Raw genomic sequence first — 20,164 nt, forward strand, 5'->3', positions numbered from 1 at the left:
GTCACCATGGTCTGAGGCCACTACGCCCTCCCCAAGAGAGCCCAGACAACTGGCACTCTTGGCTGGCATCTAGCCTGCAGTTCCATCATTTATGATTTTTGATATTGCCCTCTAAATGTGTTATTCAAAGCTAATGAGATTTTAGGCAAGAAGGCTTTAAAAACACCACGCTCCTCCTCTGGATTGAGCTGCAGGGACAGCTGCTCTTTGGCTTTCCGCTGACCTTAGAAACTAGAAATACTTATTTTAGGTTTTGTCCCACTGGCCACTGTGGGCAGGAGTGGAAAGCACCTACCAGGTGTTGCCATTAAGATTGACTCGGCCAACAGGAAACTCTTCAAACTTTGTGGCTTTAGAACAACCCCACCCCCGCCCCCCACCGCTCTTTGGAGTTTAAAACCACAGCGTGAGTTGAGCGCCCCCTGTGTGCGGAGCTCGGTAAACGAGCAAATGAGGGTGGCGTTATGCTTTCCTTGGGCGTTTACGCATTTTATTAGGTCTTCACCCTCCTGCAAGTTCCTCTTGTTTCTATTTGACAAGACTAACTGATTTAGAGCATTGGACCGTGGTATAGAATATGTCCCTGTGGGTAACTGTCCTGTGACCTTGAGCAAGTTACTTGTCCAGCGGGAGTTGACCCCGAGGTTTCTTCCCCTTCGAACACTCGGATCTGCCCAAGATCGCACGAGCGCTCAGCCGCCGTTGGGACCTGGTCTCAAAACCTCAAGGCGTTTACTACGGCCTTCAATCCGAGGGGGAGAAAGGGAGAGGGTCGAAGCGCGCGCCCCGCCTCTTCCGCCGAGACGCGGGAGGCAGGGGTCTAACCCCGCGCCTAAACTCCGGGCCGAAATCAACTACGGTGCCCGGGGAGGGTCTCTGTTCCTCGAGGCATCCCTTCCCGCCAGTCAGCGCGTGAGGCCCGCCCCTCCCGTCGCCGGAAGGAGCCGTTGCCCCGAACAACTGTAACGTCCGGCTTTGGGAGTTTGGCGGCGGGAAAGGCCATGAATAAAGGCCGAACGGAAGCTGCGGCGGGAGGTAACCCGGCCGTGGGCGCTGGGAAGACCGGGAGGGGAGCGGGTGAGGGGGTGTCGGCCGAGCGCAACCCCCCTCCCCTGCCTCGTCTTTCCCGGTAGCCCCCGGGATCCTCCTGAGGTACCTGCAGGAACAGAACCGGCCCTACAGCGCCCAGGATGTGTTCGGGAATCTGCAGAGGGAACACGGGCTGGGCAAGGCGGTGAGGACTCTCTCCCAGGATTCCTTCCCTTGGAACCCCTTGAATCAGCCTGGGGTGCTGCCCTCTCGAAGCTGCTATTCTAGCCTCCCTAAGTCGTGTCGCGCGCTGCCACCCATAACTGGCTGCCCGGGCCCGAAGCCATTCTTCCGATTGCTCCGCTCCCTCCCCTCTGCCAGGCGGTGGTGAAGGCGCTGGAGCAGCTGGCCCAACAAGGCAAGATCAAAGAGAAGATGTATGGCAAGCAGAAAATATACTTTGCGGACCAGGTGAGAGAAATGCGCAGATTATCAACCATGTGAGAGCCCAACTTTAAGTAAATCAGCCCCTACTATGAACTATGGGAGAATTGAGGCAGCTCATGAAACTCAGCTGTCTTACACCATGTAAGGAGTCCCAGGCGTCCTTTAAATCAAAGTGTGTTCTCCTCTTACTATGATCCAAACTTCATAAGATTTCCAGATTTAAAATATGATAAATGACAGAAAATCCTGAATTATTGTTACCAAGTTCTATTTCCGCTTGGAAGTTCCACTTAGAACCACCATCTGCCATATGACTTTCCTCCCTAAATACACACATTGATTTTGTATCTCCAGCCCAGACCTCCACCTAGATGTCTTTCAGGAATCATTGCTAAGGCAGAAGGCCTCATCTCTACCCTAAACCAGCTCTTCCCTCTTCTTCCTTAACGGAACCATTCTTCACTCAAGTCAGAGACTAGGGAATCATAACTTTCCTTGCTTCCCATGCTTAGTTAGTCATTAAGTGTAGCTGATTTTTCCCTTCTTGAATCCATCCTCTCCTTTCCATCTGCCATCGCTGCTCCAGTTCAGGCACTCCTCATCTATTGCAATATCCTCCTAATAGATCTCCTTGCCTCCTCAAACATATCTTAAACATTGCAACCAGAGTGATCTGTGTTAATACAATTCCAATCATGCCATTTCCTTAAAAATCCTAGTGCTCTCTTCAACAGGTAAAAGGCATTTGGAGACTTGGCCCCAGGCTACCTCCAGCCTGTTGGTCATTTCTCCATCCATTAATACTTCACTGTTTATGTGTTTAACTCCTGTATCCTTTGCTCGTTGTCCTTCCTCTGCCTGGAGTTTTTTAGTCCCTTCCTCTTCTGCCTCTTTCCCAGCTACCTCTTATTCAACCTTTAGGATTTCACTTAGGCATCACCTCCAGAAACTCCCAGAATGCTCTCATTGCCTCTTCAGGTGCTTGCTTCTTTTGAGGCATACTGTATTATAATTGTCTTTTTACTTCTCTCCCTCACTAAACTGTTCTAGGGCAGACCCCATTTCTCATTCATCTTTCTTTGCTTAGCACCCTCACAGCATCTAACATCTAGTAGACCAAACCACCATCAAGGCTAATTTTCCTAAAATACGTTTCATTATGTTACTATATTAAAGATCCCCTAAAGGAGAACCTGGCAGATTTTTTTCTATAAAGGGCCAGCCAGTTAATATTTTTATGCTTAACAGGTCAGATGGCCTCTTGTCACAGCTATACAACTGTCCTGATTATTCAAGTCCACTGCCGTAGAGCAAAAGCAGCCATAGACAATATGTAATTAATAGGTGTGGCTGTGTTTCAATATATTTTTGTTTTCAAAAATATGCATCTGGCAGGATTTGGCTTGCAGGATGTCGTTTACTGCCTCCTGCTCTAAAGGTTTCCCTTGCCTTAATGTAGAGTCCAGATTGCCGAGGCTGGCATTCACATCCTTTCTAACCTGCTCCCCCTCACCAATTGACAAGACCCCCCAACATAGTTCTTTTCTAGTAGCTGGTCTGTCTTGGGAGGGGTTCCTCAGACTTTTACTGGAGTCCCTTAACTAAATCTCCCACCATGCCTATTTGCCTGCTCAGATTCTTCCTAGTACAGAAGCCCATAATTTAGGTGCCACCACTTTGGGAAGAATGTTTCTTTACTCCTTCAGCCCAGTGAGAAGTTTGACTACTAAATTGAAAGATGTTTCTGCCCTATTCAGTATCCTGCCAATCTAGAAGCCCCTTAAGGACAGGCATCAGGTTTCAACTTTGATATCTTTTTGCCTGACCCAGCACTAAACTCAATGATGTCTCAGAAGTACCCTCCTGCTATTTTACCTGGCCCTTTAGAGGGTTGGGAAGTCCCATGTTCTTGAGTATATGCGAATCTTGCTTTTCCAGATATGGGTTCCCATCCTGTGCCATACATCAACCCACTTCTCTTTTTCCTCTTGTCTCTGGCAGGACCAGTTTGACATGGTGAGTGATGCTGACCTCCAAGGCCTGGATGCCAAAATCGTGGCTCTCACTGCCAAGGTGCAAAGCTTGCAGCAGAGCTGTCGCCACATGGAGGCTGGTAGGACTGGGTAGTCCCTGGAGGGTGATCCTAATGTCAGGGTCAGTCTGAAGGTCAGGCATTACTAAGTGAATGGTTTGTTGACTGCAGTATGTCTTGTTGCAATGAAGACCCCTTTGCCGGGCTGCCATAGGCATTACAGTAAAAGAAATGTATGACAACTAATGGATTTTGAAATACATATGAGCAAGACATGCGTTTGCTTTCCCCGCCATGATTATCAGTATACTGTTCCTACACTTCTCTTTATTCCTGCTCCTTTAACTGGCTACAGCTAACAGTTTGTTCAGCCTTGCACCCTACCACTTATAGATGAAGGAAAAGGAAACTAGAATAAACTGGTAATTCTGTAAGCCTTAATCTCTCCTGAGCATTTCTAAAATAAGGGGCCCATTCTGGACTGTGTAGAACCTGGAGGTGGTGGAGGCCTGGTCCCCTACCTCAGGGAGTGCTCACTGGGAGAGAATCCCTTCCTTGGGGGTAGCAAGTAACCTCATGGAGATGTGGTTTCAGAGTTGAAGGAGTTAACTAATGCCCTGACCACACCTGAGATGCAGAAAGAGATCCAGGAGTTAAAGAAGGAATGTGCTGGCTACACAGAAAGACTGAAGAACATCAGAGCAGCCACTAACCATGTGACCCCAGAAGAGAAAGAGCAGGTGGGTTGGGAGGGCTCCTAGGGAGGGCTGCCTGTGCAGAGTGAGGATGAGGGTTGACCCCAGCAGCAGCTGAGTGGTTAGAGGAACCTGTTTCTCCTGTCTAGGTGGACAGAGAGAGGCAGAAGTACTGCAAGGAGTGGAAGAAGCGGAAGAGGATGGTAAGTACAGGAGCTCCAAGGCAGGCCCTGGAAAATGGCAGCCCCTAGAAAAACTGCTGCCCAATATCATGAATTTGTCAGGCATTGCCAAGTACTGCACAACTGCAAAGGGGTGGTTTTGTTTCTTGTCAGGCAACAGAGCTGTGTGATGCAATCCTTGAAGGATACCCCAAGAGCAAGAAGCAGTTCTTTGTAAGTGGTTCTCTCCCTTCTTTGCTCTCCTGGGGTTTCATCCAGGGAGATCTTAACTCAATTGTCTCGCAGGAGGAAGTCGGGATAGAAACAGATGAAGATTACAACGTCAAGCTCCCAGACCCCTGAGAACCCCTCTGACAGGACTGGGGGATGGAGACACAGATGTCCCAGACTGGCTGCCCTATTTAGGCCAATTTTTTTGTTGTTCCTGCTGCTTTCTTCCTTGGTCAGGGCATTGAGAGAGGGGCATGAACCAGAGTATCAGGCAAAGGGAGTGAGCACTGGTTGCCCGGAGTGTATGGTCACGCTCACGGCATCGTCCACATTTCAATTACTTGAGCTTAACACTTGAACTTGGAACGCTAAAGGAAAGCATTTGGCAGTATTTATTATAATTTGATATAAAAATATTTAATTTCCTCTGGATAATCAAACCTTCCTGATAGCAAACCTGAGGAAGGCAAAAGGGAGCTTGGGGGACAAGGGCAGAGAAAGGCTATTATACATGGTATTCATGGAGTCCAGGACCACACCCCCAGACTCCTGGGCTCTGTACCCCAGGAGGCTTTCATCCACCCCTTCACCCTTTCACCTACCCCCAAGTCCCAGGAGAAATGCAGGCAGCACTAAGAGGCGGTGGAAACCCAGATACATTCGACAAAGGCTGGGCGTGGTTTTAAGGCCCAGTTAATTGTCTAAAATTGTAGCTTTAGCAAAATTGTATTGTTGGTATTTAGAAAAATAAAACTTTAATATATGGTACTGTGTCACACTTGACTTTGCTGTGCAGTGCTATTGCCTTTGGGGACAGACAGGGCAGGGTTAGATGGGGGCGGTTATTTCCCTGTACCACCCAGAGCCGGGGAGGAGGGATGGGTGATAAGAGTAGGAGGCAAGGGCAAGAACCCGGCAGCCCTGCCCTGAGCTGGCCAGAAAGCCCTGGCTTCACCTTGGGCTAACCAGGCAGTTCTAACCTAGGTACAAAGTGGCCTTTCACCCTTCATGGCTGTGGGAGTATTTTCTACTCCTTTCCTCCCATCTGACTACTGCCAAAATGACCAAACTTGGGCCAAGTGTTGCCCAAGAGACCAAAACAGAGGCAAACAGTAGTTTCCAAATATGTGTAGATCATGAGCTGAGATCTGAGGCTTAGAAAAAGGGGAGAGGCCAGGAGTTCTCTGGGGTATCCAGAGCAGACCTCCATCCCAAGGACTTCTATGGTGGGTAGAGGGGAGACTAGGTTCGAGCTCAATGGTCAATATAATAAATTAATCAGAAGCTTTCACAAAACAAACATCCTAGCCCCACTGAAGATGAGAGGGGCTAAGGGGCCAAACTCCAAGGAGAAACGAGCTGACTGGTATATGGTGTCGCAGTCCAATTTCAAGCCCAGCAGTTCTGTGGCTAAGTAGGAGACTTAAGGCCTCTTGCTGGCTGTTCTGCAGGTTCCAAGGGCCAGTCAGTAAAGCTGGTTCTTCAGTTGGTGTAGGACGCCAATCACAATCTCCCGTAGGGTCTGGTGGGGGCAGGAAAAGAAGAGACAATGCTCAAGTGAAGGCAGAACTGTCTACATGACACCTGCCTAAACGAGGTGTGTTCTTTCAAGTACAATTGAAAAAAGCCCCTGAAAAGCAAATGTCTAAAGTTTACTCTGCAATGCCCCCAAAAAGTGGAGAGATGGGATGATTACGTGATCAAGAAAATACAGAAAATGGCAGGATTTAGGTGGCTGGTATATGAATGTTCGTTGTAAAATTCTCTCAATCTTGCATTATGTTTAAAGTGTCTCACAATAAAAATGTTGGGAAACAAAAAAGAACAAGAATCTGATACAATTTCAAGCCTCAGAAAAAGCAATCAGGCCTCAAAGGCAAAAGACTCAGTGTAATACAAATAATAAGCTGGGAAAAACTACTTTTTAGGCCTGGAGGTGAGAGCCAGGAAAACCCCAAGTAATTCTGCTGTAAGTGATGGGGGCTTACATACTGGGCAGCCAAGGAGTGACCAAGGCGGCCATAACATGGGCTAAACTAAGGTTGATCTTGGCCTTGAAGGAGTAAGTGCTCAGTCATACTTGCCAAATGAAACCTTAATAGGAGAATCTGGGCTTTAGAAAGCAGAGAACAGAGAAACTAGAATAATGGGAGTTGTAGAAATCCTTAAGAAACCTAAAAGCTGCTACCTGCTTTTCAGAAAATGGGTTGGGCCACTCTGCCTGACGGTGGGGAAAAGACCGCAGACCCAGTGACCACTGCTGCTCCATACCTGAGGCTTACAGTGCTCCTCAATCCAGCTGAAGACACAGGCTGACAGTTCCTGAAAGCTGGCCATGGAGATGGAGGCATTGAAAGACTGGAAGAGGGAGTCCATGATGCCTTGAAACACGTTGAATTTGACCTGGTCAGAGACCTGGTCCTCCCCCTCATGGGGGTTGTCCTGGTGTGCCTTCACAATCTGCTCATAGTTCCTGAAAGAAAGCAGGCCAGGGATAAGATGCTGCAGCTGCCTTACCAGCCCAGGAAGAACAATAGGATCACCTTACATATCTCCCACCCTGGAAAGGGATTCCTAGAGAGCTTCTAGGATATAATATCAGCTAGAACCTGCTTCGAGGTCAAAAATGGAGACCTATCTTCTCCAACCTTCCTTTCAGGGAATAACCTGGTACCCAGACGTGGGACCCTAATATTCTAAATGAGGTTATACGTTAGGGACTGTTGGTGTACAGAGTCCTGCCTCTAAGTGGCCACCTGAGGGAGTGAGAGTATTATCTGATATTATCTAAGTGGCCACCTGAGGGAGTGAGAGTATTATTTGAACAAAGAGGAGAGTATGAACTGAAGTTGGCCTCAGAGTCCCCTCGGAAGCTCTGGTTCCCCCAGTTCAGCACCCCTCTTACACTTTCATAATCTTTAGAGCCATGACGTCCTTACGTAGTGTGGACACCTCCTCCTCCTGCTTTTTCTTCTCCTTGTGCAGAAACTGGATGTAGTCAATGGCTAGGGTGGGGGTGGGAAGAGGGGGTGAGCACAGAGGAAGTGTCAACTAGAAGGACAAGGCTTATTTTGTTTGCCCTTTCCCCATACCCAACTCTCCCATTATAACCACCCCACCAGGGCCAGGCTGACAGTGGGTATGAGGCTACCCTTCTCACGGCCCCACTGGTTCCAACCCCTCCCGTGTTCTCCCTGGCCATACTCTTCTGTAGAACGATGGCTTTGCTGAGCTTTTGGGAGCCAATGGAGAAGTCCTGCTGCTGGCAGGTGGGGACGATGGTCTGAAGGTCGTCATAGCCCCTCTGTGGAGAGAGCGAGAGAAATGGGTTCCTTAACTCTGAGGGGTTGAAGCAAACTAGCACAAAGCTTCTCTTCCATGACACCAAATTCCATGCTCACAAAATAGGGGTGAGAGACTAGGAAGAGGGACGTGTTCATGTCCAGGGACTAGACTAGCTGCCCCCAAGGCTGCATGGGACTATCTGATGGGGTCAGGGCACAGTGAATCTGAAATATGCAGGGCCCTCCTGTGCTGGTTGAGGTGCAGGCCCCCCCAATCACCTTGATGGCATCCCTCCTCTTCTGTTCAGCCTGAGTGTGTGCTCGCCGTCGCCGGTCCTTGTAGGACTCCTTGTAGGATTCCTGGTGGTAATCACTGTCCTCGTCATCTATGCTCAGAGTCGGGGGCAGGAAGAGGTCATTCTGGGGCCCAGTGAGACCCAGCTAGTCCACCTTCCTAACTGGGAATAACCTGGTACCCAGACGTGGGACCCTAATATTCTAAATGAGGTTAAAGATGGTAAGACCCTGTGTCTAGTACTAGGGCTCTAGCATCCCCAAGTGGATGGCTGGAGCTTTCCATCTAAAAAGATACTAAAATGATGGAATATCTGAGCCCCCCCAGGTTGGGGGGGGGGGTGTTGCTGCCTACCTGTGTTGGGGACAGAAGAGGCACTGGTGGAACCGATGCTATTAGCTCTGGACACTACACTCCCCTTGCGGGTGCTTTCTACAAAAAGCCCTGGAAAAGAGAGGCCTCAATCACTAAGGAGTAGGGTTTGGGGACACTGCTAGGCCCTCAGACACCTGTGGGCACAATGGCTTCCTGATCCTTAAATGCTGACCTTTCCCCTTCAACCCAAAAGCCAGCCATATTTGGGCCACCTACTTCCTGTGGTGCCATGCTGCAACGCTCCTGTCCCTAGTGTCTACACTGCTCCACAGGCCTGCAATGATACCCGCTGGCTCCTGAAGTAACATCCAGACATGATGACGGTGAGAGACTGACCAGCTATCACTATTTCCATCACCTCACTACTTAAGGGCAGAGGAAACTAGGTATCATCATTGGATGCTTCCTGTCTCTGTCCTCCAGCTCCTCCCTCACCGTTTCTGGCTCAGGGACAGTGGACTGTGGTCAGGTGTGGCTGGCATGGCCACATAAATCTATAGGGTTGAAGTAGGAGTGTCACTCTCGAGCTGAAGACGGTGGGGAAGGCACTCACCGGGGTCCAGGCTGTTGTCGCTGTAGGCATACTCCACCTGCGGCATCAAACAAGGGAACTTATCAGACCTCTGCCCCTGGGGGAAATCGCCTCCATTCACTCAGCATGTACCTGCGCGCACAGGTACGTGCGCACGCAACTGAAGGATTCCCCCCAGAGCCAAGCTGGCTAGGCCACCGGAGCGCCGACCGCCGGAGTGACCCCACCCGCCCCAGTCCTCCACCTCCCCAGCCCCAAACCCCGTCACCTCTAACGCGCGCGCGCACGTCTCAGTCATCTGCCCACCTTGGCAGAGGCTGGGAGAGAGCTGTCTTCTCTGCAGCCCCGGGGCCAGAAGAGCGGGAGAGACTTTGGGGACCGAAGAGACTACCCTCATCTTCCAAACCCCCTACGTGAACACACCCAACCCGCCCTCCCGTCATCGGCGTACGCGCCCTCGGGGCTTGCCTTGACCCAGGGGTCCTCCGGAGAGGCGCTGGATTCCGTCATCTCCGACCCACCGCACCGGAAACCAGCGAGAGGGCGGCCCCCAACCGCGGGGAAAAGGCTATGCGTGCTCACGTGACCCAAACCCACCAACCTGAGACCGAGCGGCGAAGGGCGGGGCGAGGATGGCGCGCTTGCGCAGCCCGGAGACGGCGAATACGCACTGAGCGGGCCGAGTCTGATACAGGTGGCCTTGGGACCGTTCTCCCTGTCAGTCCCTCCCTCCCTTGGGGTAGGCACTCTGCAGTCGGGGTGACATGAAGCACATTCTGTGGAATGGGGCCCCCTCAAAAGGTTTGTCCTAATAGTGTCGCACATAGTTTTGCGCATGCGTACTGCCGCGTCCCGGGCGCGTTAACCCCAGGCTCGCGCTCCCAGTCACCATCCTGACCACCACGACTTGTATTCCTAGCCACCTTGTCCCACCTCGCCTGGCTGCAAGCTCTGGGATGACAGACGCGCCTGGCTTGTTGAAGAATGGTCCTCTTAACACCCAGCCCAGCGTCTGGCAGGATATTTGTGAAATTAACGCTTTCAAAGAGCCTGTTAGCCAAGTTATGCTAATTTAGTGACAAGGAAACTGAGGCACCTACAAAGTCTGTAACTTCTCCAAAAGCACGCAGCTAGTCAGTGATAGGGCCAAGGCTAGCTACAGTCTGGCTAGCTCCAAAGGCCATGCTCTTAACCACTGCTCTCCTGACTTTCATCTCAGGCCTGACCCCTGCACTTGTCGCTCAAGGGTACAGAGATACTCAGAGGCATTAGAGCAGGAAGCAGACACCATACAGACAGCACCTGTAGACATTCACCTTTAATTCTTTTACAAGTTCCAGTGTTTGTCCCAGCCCGTCGGCCATAGGTATCACAGACACCTGTAGGCAAGACTGGGTTTGGAATGCCAGAGAGGCCTGCTCCCCCATGAGCCACAACCTCAGTGTTGGCCAAACACCAGCAAGCTGGGTAGGCATTCTGTTTCCACCAGACCCGGCCCGACCCTGCCCGGCCCTGCCCTGTTTAGCTCAGAGGCCTTTAGTGAGCCAGGGTGAGCATTGAGGCCCCCATTCCTCCTCACCGCTGGATCTCTTGTCAGCTCCAGGGGCCAATCTAGCCCCACAGAAAACTCATTGTCAGTCATAGGCTGGTGTCTTGTGGATGCGCTTCTGCAGGAGGGCCCAGGCTTTCTCCACCTTTGGGCAGGCCAGAATTTGAGAGGAAGAGAGGACAGGGTCAGGCAGGCACCCACTGGAGACTCCTCCCCACAATCCAGCCTGTCCCTGGACACCAACCTGGCGCTGGGTGATGTGTGGCTCCCACAAGGTGCTCAGCACCACATGGCTCTGGTCCACAAGCTGCTGCCCGTTCATCTGGCTCTGTAGCCGGCTTTGAGCCGCAGCCTCACTCAAGCCATCCCTTTCCACAATTCGTCGTACAGCCTGGGCGCAGACATAACATGTGTCAGCGCATTGGCTAAGAGCAGGATGCAATCTGCAGACACCATGGGGTTAACGTGGCAAGTGGGGTCCAAATACCTCAGTCTCAGGGATGACAACAGTCCACACCTCATGCACCATGTTCTGCCAACCAGCTTCAAGTAGCATGGCAGCATCAATCACGCACACATGCTTTCCTGTGGGGAGACCCCAGTTACTGCCAGTAGCACCCTGCACTTGCTACCAGTCAAGAGAGCCAATGATACATAGTCCCTGGGAAAGTGGATGGTCTAGCCTGGGGTGGGGAAACTCCCGGGGGGTATCTGTTTAACTGTGACCCTTAACCACTCCCTTTATCCCTTGTACTCACCCTCAGCCACAGCCTGATCCAACTCCTCTCTGGTCAGCTTTGCAATAACTGGCCACATAATGTCTGTGAGTATCTTCAGCTGTTTCTGAGGAAAACAGAGGGATTGGGCAGTGGTTACCTCTCCTCGGAGACAGAGCCAGCCGAGGGAAGAGGTAGTTGGGAATAAATAAATGGAAATTGGCATTCTGAGCCAGACCTGAGAGGTTCACTGGGTCCCAACCCCTAGGTCTATAGCAGCTCAGGGGTGTGTGTTTACCTTGTTCCCAAAAACCCGGCTGCCCAGGACCTTTCTGTTGATGATGCCATCTTTATGGAGAATATCTGGACAACAAAGACAGAGGACTGGGCTAGGACACCATGCCATCTCCTCACTTCAGGCCTCCTCCAGCCCTTTCCAGTTATTACCTGTTCCAAAGGCCTCCACTACAGGCTGGTAGGCAGGACCACCTGGGGCATAGGCCCGATGGCCCAGCTGGTCACTGTCAATGACAAATGCTCCCAGGCCCTTCAGCCGCTGAGCTATTGAGCTCTTCCCAGAGCCACTGATGCCTGTCAGCCCAATCACGTAGAGACATGAGGGGAGCTCTGGCCTCTTCTGGGGGTAGAGAGGGAACCCTACAGTTACTAGGGACCTCAGGTTCACGCTTAGGGCTGAACCCTTCAGCAATTCCAGCACACCCAAGCAGGCAGCAGGGAGGGAGTACATGCTTACATATGGTGGCCGAAGCAGGTTTCCCAGCATTCTCTGGCGAAAGCTAGAGGAGCTGACTTTGTCCTCTTCATTTTCTTTGTGGTCTAGGTCCTTCAGGAGCTGGATCTGGTACAAGGCAAGCTCCTCCAGGTCCTGAGGTAAAGGAGGAGGGATGAGATGAAGAACAACTTGCCCCCTTATCCTCCCCTACTTACCCCAGAGGTAAAGCTTGCCTCAGAGGGCAACCTGGGAACCAGTTCCTCCTTGCCTCCTTCCACTACCTTGAGCCCTCTCTTCCCTCCTCTGGGGTTATGGTACTTCCAACAGCCCCCCACAATGGCCTTCCCCATCCCCATCCATTCCCTCTGCCAGTCTCCCTCAGGGGTTACATTCTCAAGGCGGAAGCGGTTGACGGCCATCCCCCCACGACAGGTCTCCTCGCTGACCACCAGGAACTCCAGGGAGGGGTCAGAGCCAGCGGGCCCATAGGGGTCCAGCAGGGGGACGATATCATAAGTCAAGGAGGGCTTGATGTCCACCAGGAACTCACTCAGATGTTCCACGCGTTCTGTGTAGGGTTGGAGCAGCTCAGGGAGCAACTTGCCTTAGGAAGGAGCCAAGAACAGTGAGATCTTTTTATTGGGGAGGAAGAGTATCCCTAAGCATCTTATGGGGGAGTAGGAAGAAAGGGCTAAACTGGGAAGTGGTCTGTAATGGGAAAGCTATGAAGGGCAGGCAGGCAGCAGGCAAGCACAATAGTCACTGCAAGGGCTGGCATGAGAACTAGCAGTGCCAGATAGCATCAAAGCCAAACAGATGCTAATCATGTCATCAAGTCCTCTCTTACTGTCTCTGCCACTATTGCCTACAATTCACTCATCGATTTATTCCCACAGCCTCAAACTTTACAGTTCCTCACCCAGAGAACTTGTTAAAAGTGTAGATTCCTTGGCTTTTGGGGGGTTCTGAGTGAGGACTGATTAGAATACACAATGAGAAAGCTACCTTTATTCACTTAACAAAATTTCTTTAGCACTGAGTGCCAGACACTGTGACGTTTGGAAGGAGTGGAAAGCAATGGATGGCCCCACCCTTTCTCAATCTTGGCACTGGCAGGTGCAAGGAGCTTTGGGGGTCCTCCACCACCCTAATCCAGGGTCTCTCTCACTCACTCTTCAACAGGTCTTTGTCTGCTACTCCCACCACAAGCTGCTCCTGGGCCAGGATGCACGCAACACTGAGCAACACTTTGTGGGCATTGTGCAGGCGGTCAAACGTGCCACCCACAGCCCCACGAAGGTAGCCACGCACCGGCTGCTTTGGCGATCTGGCCACGGGGGAGGATGGCCTGATGGTGGAGGGTAAGGGGACGTCCAGGGATCCCACGGGTAGCTCTCCATAATCGGGGTTTAGTAGCACTGAAGACAGTTGTGGACAACAACTGTAACAGCTGGTGGCATAACGCTCTAGCTGTTGCTTGACGGGGTTGTACTGGCTTCCATCCAGGGTCTGGAAGTCAGTCAGCACCACCTCCGGCGGGTGGGCCAGGTTCTGGACTGGGCTGGGCAGGAGAGGGAGAAAGGCGCTCTTGGTTCGGATATTGGTCAGCAGGATTCTGACGTCCAGGTGAGTGTGGACTTTGGCACCACTGTAGAAGGTCGAGATGAAATCAAGAACCTCAAACGTGGCCTGTACGGGGCTGGCCTGGGGCTGAGCTGCGCCCTCCAGGCTCATGCCCGGCTGCAGATGTACATAGAGCGTGTGATTCACCAGCCGAGCCGCCAACGTCAGGATAGGAGCCAGGCGAGGGGCCAAGGAGCCCAGAGGCGTCGTCAGCACTAAGAGGCCCGACCGGAATACAGCCATGCTGCCTAGCTAGGCCTGCAGACAGGGAGACCAGACGAACTCAGACATTTGGGAAATGGGGGAAATCTTTTCAGATCCCAGCCACACCGATATTGGGGAGAGGAGGGCAAGGCGAGCTTAAAAACCCTTTTCACGATGCCCTCCAGACCCTGGATGAGGGTGACTGAGGTGGATGTCCTTGAAGCCGATATTTGTATGGGGCCTTGGACCCAAGACAGGGGATATAGAGCAGGGAGGAGATGGAGCCTGGTAGACAGAGCCTCGGGGCTGTGCTCTAAGACTCCGTTTCCTCATCTCTCAAATGGAGCGATGAACTCACTGAACTGAAATCAAAATCCCGGGAGAAGAAACTGACAGGAGCCCCTGAGTCATAGGGCTGGCGATCCATCCAGAAACCCTGGGCTCTCTTGCTAAGCTACTCCAGGGTTTTCGAGGAATCAAAGAAGGAGACTAAAAGAGGACACTTAGGCTCTCTCTGCTCGGTCCCCCACTTACTCAGTCCTCCAGGCTTTAGCTTCACTCCCAACACCGCCGAGGTTTTCTCGGACGCAACCCGGAAACACTAGTTCAGGCACTAAGACTCGGAGCTACGAAACCCGAGAAAGGCCAAAAGTCTCAACTTCTGTTTGGCGCGGGATTCTCGCGAGATTTCTTATGGGATGGGGCGTGTCCTGCTGACGGAGGGAACCCCAATTCAGACACTTGGGAAATGGGGGAAACCTTTCCAGATCCCAGCCACACAGATACTGGTAAGAAGAGGGCAAGGCGAGCTTAAAAGCCCTTTTCACGATTCCCTCCAGACCCTGAGAGAAACATTGGCTTCAGCGAGGTCATCCAGAAAACGGCTTCAAAGTCTGAATACCTTGCTTTCTTTAATAAATTTCGGTGTCAGAGGTAGGGATCACAGGGCAGCACTTAAATTAGGGCTCGGCGTCCCTGGATCCCTCCTGGCGCCCCCCGGTTTGAGGATCCTCACGTGGGAGGCCACGGGACAACTCTGTCCAAGTCCCCATTTCACAGATGTGAAAATTGGGGTCTTGTGTTTCAGGAACATATGAGAAAGTGACGACAGACACCGTGTCTCATGGCTCCCGTGGGATACTCTACACACACCGCCCCCCCCCAAAAAAAAAGAAAAGAAAAACAGTGATGTGCAAGTTTGTAGGAGAGAGGAGGAGGAGGAGACCTTTACTTGTGAGCTGCCAGAGGATGGGCTCTGTGGACAGGAGAAAAGGGGTCAAGAGCGGGAGGCGAGGGTTTACCGTGAAGCTGAGTACAGGAAAAGCTGGAATTGGTAGTCCCTGTAGGGAGGAGCAGTCAGGTTGCCATCAAGAAACATTTCAGGTAAATTGTTCATAGAGATCTCAAAAGGGAGGGAAACTAATCTCCAAGATTCCAGTAATGTGCTGTGGTTTATTTTCCCAAACAAAATAAATGCTAACTATCACACTTAATTGTGTGTTTTTTATATTCTTAAAGAGGTCTTCCAAAAGTGTATAAGCCTCTGGCCCCACACAATCTGGATCTTCCCCTGGAGTCAAGGATGGAAAGTTATACAGTCACAAAGGCACTGAGGCCAGACTTCTTGCAGGAGACATCTTAAATTGTATTTTATGAGAGGACCAGTTTGAAGAAGCAAACTGCAAAGACTGTAAGGAAATATCATGAAACATCCGGACATACAGTCTCATTTGCCTACACTGAGTCACTATTAGAGGAGGGCATTGAGAGGACAACTACTAATTGACCCTTGAGCTGGACCCAGGCATTAGGAAGCACCTCACCTCCTCCCATGTCCTTGGAATGTATGCTGTATCCATCATTCTCACAGAAGGAGCTGTCTTCAAGGACGAAGCCTTGAGAAAACAATGTATTGTTGAGACCATCTGAACAGCATCTGTGACTGAGCCTACTTAAGGTCTACATATAAACTCTTAAAATTCTGGTGGGTAAAGAAATCTACTTGTGGCCACATAGGACAAGCTTTGTAAGTGTTCTTACTTGTTAAACCTTCCACCTACCAGTCGGGAATGATCTGCCTGTTTCTTCCATCTCTCCTCACCCTCTATGTACAGGGGCCAGTTTTAGATTCCATCCAGGGAACTCCCCAGGTTGCAAACCAACAGTCACTTTTATTCAATAAATGTGTATTTAGTGCCTCCCATGATCAGGAAAGGTTCTTGGCACAAGGGATCAAGCAGTGAACAAAATAGTCCCTGCCTTCCTGGAGCTTAGATTCTTGTGTCTTGGGATGGGATGGTGAAGGCTATAAATAAATCTATAACAATAAAATCAATAAGTCAATCAATCTGTAACACATCTAGTGGTGATAAAGGCTATGCAGAAATATAAAACAGGGCAAGGGAGGGGAGGGAATGTTATTTTAGATAGGGTCATCCTTGAAAATAGTAAAGACCTGAAGCAAGAGATGGAATTGGGAGATTAGGGATAGTGAACCGCATAGAGGGCTCTAGGGCAGAAGGCCAGACTAGCTGAATCAGATAAAGGAAAGTAGTGAGAGAGAGAGTCAAAAAGGAGGCCCTGGCCAAACCAAAAAAGGTGTTAGAGGCCTCGGGTGGGGGCGGGGAGGAAACCTTAGATTTTACTGAGAGAGGAAGACACAGAAGTGTTTTGAGCAGAAACATGAAATGATGAGACTTTGATTTCTAAAAGATCATTCTGGCTGCACGGTGGAAACTTCAGGTTGGTGGGAAACCAGTTAGGAAGCTACTGCAATAATCCAGGAGAGATAACACATGGACTAGGGTGATTTTCAAATATGCCTTAAAAATTGAAGGTAGAGCTGTCAGTATTTGCTGGATTGTTTGAGGGATGAGAGAGAGAAAGACTGGAGTAAAGGAGTATTCAGGGTTTTTGGACTGAGCAACTGAAAGCATGGAATTGTCATACTGAAGTGGGGAAGACTTTGGGAGGAGTAGATGGGAGGGCTGGAAATCAGGAATCGGAGTTTGCACACATTAAATTTACTAAGCATCAAGATGTTGAACAGGCAGTTGGAGATATATGTCTGAAATTTGTGGGATAAAATGAAGTTGGAAATATGTAGGGGTTTTTTTGGTAGGGGTATCATCGGCATGTGATGGTATTCGAAGTCATGGGACTAGTACAAAATCACCTTCCAAAATTCTGTACCCGATGCGCTAGTAGGCCAAACCATTGAGACACTGGCACTTGGAGATACAGAAAGGTTTATTTGATTTGGCCCAAGTGAGAGGCCCCGAGAGCAAGATCTCTCAAATCCATCCCCCTCAAAATGCAAAAGTGGGAGTTTTTATGTGGCTAGGGAGTAAAGGAGGGGCAGTTTCAGGGAACTGAGAGAGAAGTCTGTGTTTCTTCAGTCTCCAATAACACTTTTTTTTTGCATCAGGCTCCTGGGTTTCAGCAGTTGGTCACAGCTACCTTGAAGACAGTCTTTCCTTGTGTCTTCAACTGACACATTAATTCTCTTCTGGATCTTGAAGTGATCTCCTCCTGTTGGACAGAGATACAATATCAGCAATTTATGACTACATTCCTGAAGACATTCCTGAGAAGGAAGGGAGTTGAGCAGGAAGAGCAGTTAACAGCTAAACAAAGGCCTAATTAAGAATTAAATTATTCAGTTCTAATTGCCAAAAATACTGGGGGCATTAAAATCACGGGGAGCTTGGCTACAGGGCTGCATGAGATTATTAAGAATATGAATGTATTGAAGAGAGAGCGGTCACACGCTTCCTTTCTCATCATCATGTTCCCCCAGGGGTGACCTTGTAAGTGCATACACACACTCACAAGTGCAAAGAGAGCAGTTCCCACACGTCAGGGATGTGTGCCATCTTGGCCTTGTCCCATTCCTGCAGCCTTCCCGGATGCTGCAGGGACAGCAGAGCAATCTGGGCCAGAGGGGCGGGGAGATAGGTAGGTATGGTATGATTGAGATCCCTTCTTGAACTTTCCCCCAGAAGCAGAAGCAGCAGACAGTCTAAAGGTCCAGAGCAGACCATTATCTGGATGTGGGTTCAGGTCAGGATGCAGTGCCTCCTTCCCCTAAGATCCCACACAAAGCCCTCAAGAACCCCAGTAGGTTCTTCTGTCTTCCCATTTCTAGGCTCTCAGCAGCCATGACCCTGGTCCTCCCTGTCCCTCTTTCAGTCCCTCCCTCAATATCGTCCCCTTCAGGGCACTCCTCCCCTTTTCTCTGCCTGCAACCTTCTCACCTAGTTTCTACCAGTTCTCCACCCCTCCCCAGCACCCAGCCCTGCAGGGCCCTTTCAGTGGCTCCTGCCGCTCCAGCTCCTTTGGCAGGCTTCAGGAAGGAGGACAGGCCACTGGACAAACCGGCCAGGTTGAAGCCTTGGCTAAACCTTCTGATGAGAAGCAGTTTCTGGGCTGGTGGGATCCCTCCCACTGAGGTGTGTGTGTGTGTGTGTGTGTGTGTGTGTGTGTGTTTTTACATCTCCCACTAGTTTTGTCTAGGGCAAGGGGGCAAGGAGGAGGGTGAATGAGGCTGTCTCCTTTTAATACATTTGGCCTTGTATCTTCTTTACACATCTGGCTACCGCATGAAAATTCAATTACAATACTAGTAATACCACTAGTAGTAATAATGATAGCTGTGCTATTAATGCTACACCAGCATTTCAGGCATTATCTCAATTAATCCGTACTATGATCCCTGACACAGATTATACCCATTTTACAGATAAGAAAACAGACTCAGAGAGTCTGTTTTCCCTGAAGTCCCATGACTAGTGGGGGCCAAGGCACAACCTGACTCTCCCTCCATTTAAGTCCGCCTTACTCCCGCCTAACTCCCACTGCTGCAGATAAGGGCGTTGGGCTTGAGGGAAGACCCTGGCTTGCTCCTCCCCCTTTCTGGGAGGTTTCTGCGTAGGTGTAACCTGGGTTAACGAGGTCTTTCCTAGTTGCTCACCCACAGCACCTGCCTGTGCAGTACAGTCAGGAGTCCCGTTCCATCCCCCAGAACAGCACACGCCGAGGACACAAAGGACGTTGAGGGAGACCGCAGGGAACTAAGCCTTTATTGAGGGGCGCCGGGAGGAGTGTCAAGCTCAGGGCCCGCTAGTTCTCCAGATCCCGACTCCTTCGGGGCGCTGTCCCGACTCTCGACGGGCTCGTCACTGAACACTGCTCTGTGCATGGCCGCGACGTAGCTGCAGCCGCTGGGGTCGGCTAGGCGCAGCTGCACCAGGGGCAGGAGGCGATCCGAGCTATAGTAGCGCAGGGCTGGCCGCGGGGCTCGCAGCGCGGTGAGGAAGACCTGTGGCGGAGGGGGGAGGCACTGGGTGGGACTGGGCGTGGTCCCATTGCTGCCCCAGCTCCCGGAGCCCCCTGCCTGTCTCCCACCTCTGTCACATCCTCTGGGTCCTGCGCCGTCCTGCAGAAGACCTGCTCCAAGTGGCGCTGGAAGTGGGAAAAGAGGTCGCGGGTCTGGGTGTCCACGCCGTCCAGGGCCACGCCAGGGCCGTGCTGCACCTTCTCCTGGAACGCAGTGCGCACCGGGCCGCACTCGATGAGGCTCAAGCTGGGAGCAGGTAAGCAGACAGTGGGCGGGGCCGTGTGAACAGGGCCTGTCCCCAACCAGGACAACGCCCCAGGGAAGAAGGTCCGGTAGGGGTATGCGCGCCAGCAGCACACACTCTTATGCTAACCTAGAGCTCTTGAAAAGGGGTTCACTGCCAGAAAAGCGCTCCCACATCCACGCAAGGGTGTGAGAGAGACTCTGGTCTCAGAATTCCAACCTGGCTGGGTCACATTCGGCTGTGTGACCTTGGGCCAGTCACCTAACCTCTATGCGCCTGAACTTCCCAATAACACCACCAACATCTCACCAGCTAGGTCGCACAAAAGCCACGGGCCCAGTATGGTGCCTGGAATACAACAAATGTGAGCGGCACTAGGGAGGGGCCAGGGAGAATGCCTGAGAGTAGCTCCAACAAGATGGGGAAGGCGGGGGTGGGGGCGTGGGAGTTGGGGGGTGTCCCAAAATCAGAGTTCAGAGGGTTCCAGTGGCAGGACAGTGACTCACTGGACTCCAAAGGGCAGCAGCAGAACCGCCAGACTCTCGCATAAACCTTCGATGGCGAACTTGCTAGCGCAGTAAACAGCATTGAAAGGCAGCCCTTTGAAGGGAGATGAGGCTGCTGAGACGTGCAAGGGAGCAGGTCCTTGGAGAGCCGGCCGCGCCCAGGCAGCCCA

At 51.3% G+C, this 20,164-nt stretch overlaps 4 protein-coding genes and 1 long non-coding RNA gene across 10 annotated transcripts in view; 2 read left to right on the forward strand and 3 right to left on the reverse strand.

Moving 5' to 3' along the window:
* The first annotated feature begins 863 nt into the window (after positions 1 to 863).
* Positions 864 to 5,378, forward strand: PSMC3IP (PSMC3 interacting protein). Its single transcript, XM_011381198.1, has 8 exons — positions 864 to 1,035; positions 1,134 to 1,234; positions 1,411 to 1,500; positions 3,478 to 3,589; positions 4,103 to 4,248; positions 4,353 to 4,406; positions 4,539 to 4,598; positions 4,671 to 5,378. The coding sequence occupies exons 1-8, from the start codon at positions 1,002 to 1,004 to the stop codon at positions 4,725 to 4,727; spliced, it is 654 nt and encodes a 217-aa protein (XP_011379500.1). The 5' UTR covers positions 864 to 1,001; the 3' UTR covers positions 4,728 to 5,378.
* On the reverse strand, positions 5,320 to 9,665 carry MLX (MLX, MAX dimerization protein). Of its 2 annotated transcripts, XM_011381196.2 has the most exons (8): positions 9,550 to 9,665; positions 9,103 to 9,139; positions 8,529 to 8,618; positions 8,159 to 8,265; positions 7,800 to 7,899; positions 7,501 to 7,600; positions 6,867 to 7,068; positions 5,320 to 6,117 (listed from the first exon to the last, which is right to left on the reverse strand). In XM_011381196.2, the coding sequence occupies exons 1-8, from the start codon at positions 9,589 to 9,591 to the stop codon at positions 6,061 to 6,063; spliced, it is 735 nt and encodes a 244-aa protein (XP_011379498.1). In that variant the 5' UTR covers positions 9,592 to 9,665; the 3' UTR covers positions 5,320 to 6,060. The 2 variants fall into 2 exon arrangements, with proteins under 2 accessions (XP_011379498.1, XP_011379499.1); XM_011381197.2 differs by lacking the exon at positions 8,529 to 8,618.
* A 716-nt stretch (positions 9,666 to 10,381) lies between these two features.
* On the reverse strand, positions 10,382 to 14,578 carry COASY (Coenzyme A synthase). Of its 4 annotated transcripts, none has more exons than XM_023523932.1 (10): positions 14,441 to 14,578; positions 13,252 to 13,960; positions 12,469 to 12,683; positions 12,101 to 12,232; positions 11,794 to 11,980; positions 11,645 to 11,709; positions 11,389 to 11,473; positions 11,118 to 11,215; positions 10,875 to 11,021; positions 10,382 to 10,775 (listed from the first exon to the last, which is right to left on the reverse strand). In XM_023523932.1, exons 2-10 carry the CDS (start codon positions 13,943 to 13,945, stop codon positions 10,716 to 10,718), a joined length of 1,683 nt encoding a protein of 560 aa, XP_023379700.1. In that variant the 5' UTR covers positions 13,946 to 13,960; positions 14,441 to 14,578; the 3' UTR covers positions 10,382 to 10,715. The 4 variants fall into 4 exon arrangements, with proteins under 4 accessions (XP_023379700.1, XP_011379501.1, XP_011379504.1 ...); XM_011381199.2 differs by having other exon boundaries at positions 11,794 to 11,983; XM_011381202.2 differs by lacking the exon at positions 14,441 to 14,578 and adding an exon at positions 14,162 to 14,403 and having other exon boundaries at positions 11,794 to 11,983; positions 13,252 to 13,954.
* A 9-nt stretch (positions 14,579 to 14,587) lies between these two features.
* On the forward strand, positions 14,588 to 17,615 carry LOC105306288. Of its 2 annotated transcripts, XR_897141.2 has the most exons (3): positions 14,588 to 14,694; positions 15,425 to 15,932; positions 17,334 to 17,615. It is a non-coding gene; the product is annotated as an uncharacterized LOC105306288 (long non-coding RNA). The 2 variants fall into 2 exon arrangements; XR_002777450.1 differs by lacking the exon at positions 17,334 to 17,615 and having other exon boundaries at positions 15,425 to 16,253.
* Positions 17,137 to 20,164, reverse strand: part of HSD17B1 (hydroxysteroid 17-beta dehydrogenase 1) — a 4,600-nt gene continuing 1,572 nt past the window's right edge. Inside the window, exons 5-7 of the mRNA XM_011381203.2 lie at positions 19,313 to 19,490; positions 18,879 to 19,226; positions 17,137 to 17,437 (exon numbers count right to left, since the gene is read on the reverse strand). Coding sequence (XP_011379505.1) covers positions 18,987 to 19,226; positions 19,313 to 19,490 — 418 coding nt within the window. The 3' untranslated portion in view covers positions 17,137 to 17,437; positions 18,879 to 18,986. The remainder of the gene's footprint in view (positions 17,438 to 18,878; positions 19,227 to 19,312; positions 19,491 to 20,164) is intronic.

The sequence above is a fragment of the Pteropus vampyrus genome, unplaced genomic scaffold, assembly GCF_000151845.1.
Source record: "Pteropus vampyrus isolate Shadow unplaced genomic scaffold, Pvam_2.0 Scaffold432, whole genome shotgun sequence".
Classification (NCBI taxonomy): domain Eukaryota; kingdom Metazoa; phylum Chordata; class Mammalia; order Chiroptera; family Pteropodidae; genus Pteropus; species Pteropus vampyrus.

Excerpts from the sequence above, each read along its gene's own strand:
- MLX (XM_011381196.2), bottom strand. The coding sequence starts at position 9,591 with ATGACGGAATCCAGCGCCTCTCCGGAGGACCCCTGGGTCAAG. Across the intron at positions 8,619-9,102 it reads CGACAACAGCCTGGACCCCG|GGCTTTTTGTAGAAAGCACC; the intron begins GTGAGTGCCTTC and ends TCTCTTTTCCAG. Across the intron at positions 7,900-8,158 it reads AGAGGAGGGATGCCATCAAG|AGGGGCTATGACGACCTTCA; the intron begins GTGATTGGGGGG and ends CTCTCTCCACAG.
- COASY (XM_011381202.2), bottom strand. The coding sequence starts at position 14,239 with ATGAGGAAACGGAGTCTTAGAGCACAGCCCCGAGGCTCTGTCTACCAG. Across the intron at positions 11,474-11,644 it reads GCCGGGTTTTTGGGAACAAG|AAACAGCTGAAGATACTCAC; the intron begins GTAAACACACAC and ends TGTTTTCCTCAG. Across the intron at positions 10,776-10,874 it reads CACACATCACCCAGCGCCAG|GTGGAGAAAGCCTGGGCCCT; the intron begins GTTGGTGTCCAG and ends GCCTGCCCAAAG.
- PSMC3IP (XM_011381198.1), top strand. The coding sequence starts at position 1,002 with ATGAATAAAGGCCGAACGGAAGCTGCGGCGGGAG. Across the intron at positions 1,235-1,410 it reads AACACGGGCTGGGCAAGGCG|GCGGTGGTGAAGGCGCTGGA; the intron begins GTGAGGACTCTC and ends CCCCTCTGCCAG. Across the intron at positions 1,501-3,477 it reads AAATATACTTTGCGGACCAG|GACCAGTTTGACATGGTGAG; the intron begins GTGAGAGAAATG and ends TGTCTCTGGCAG.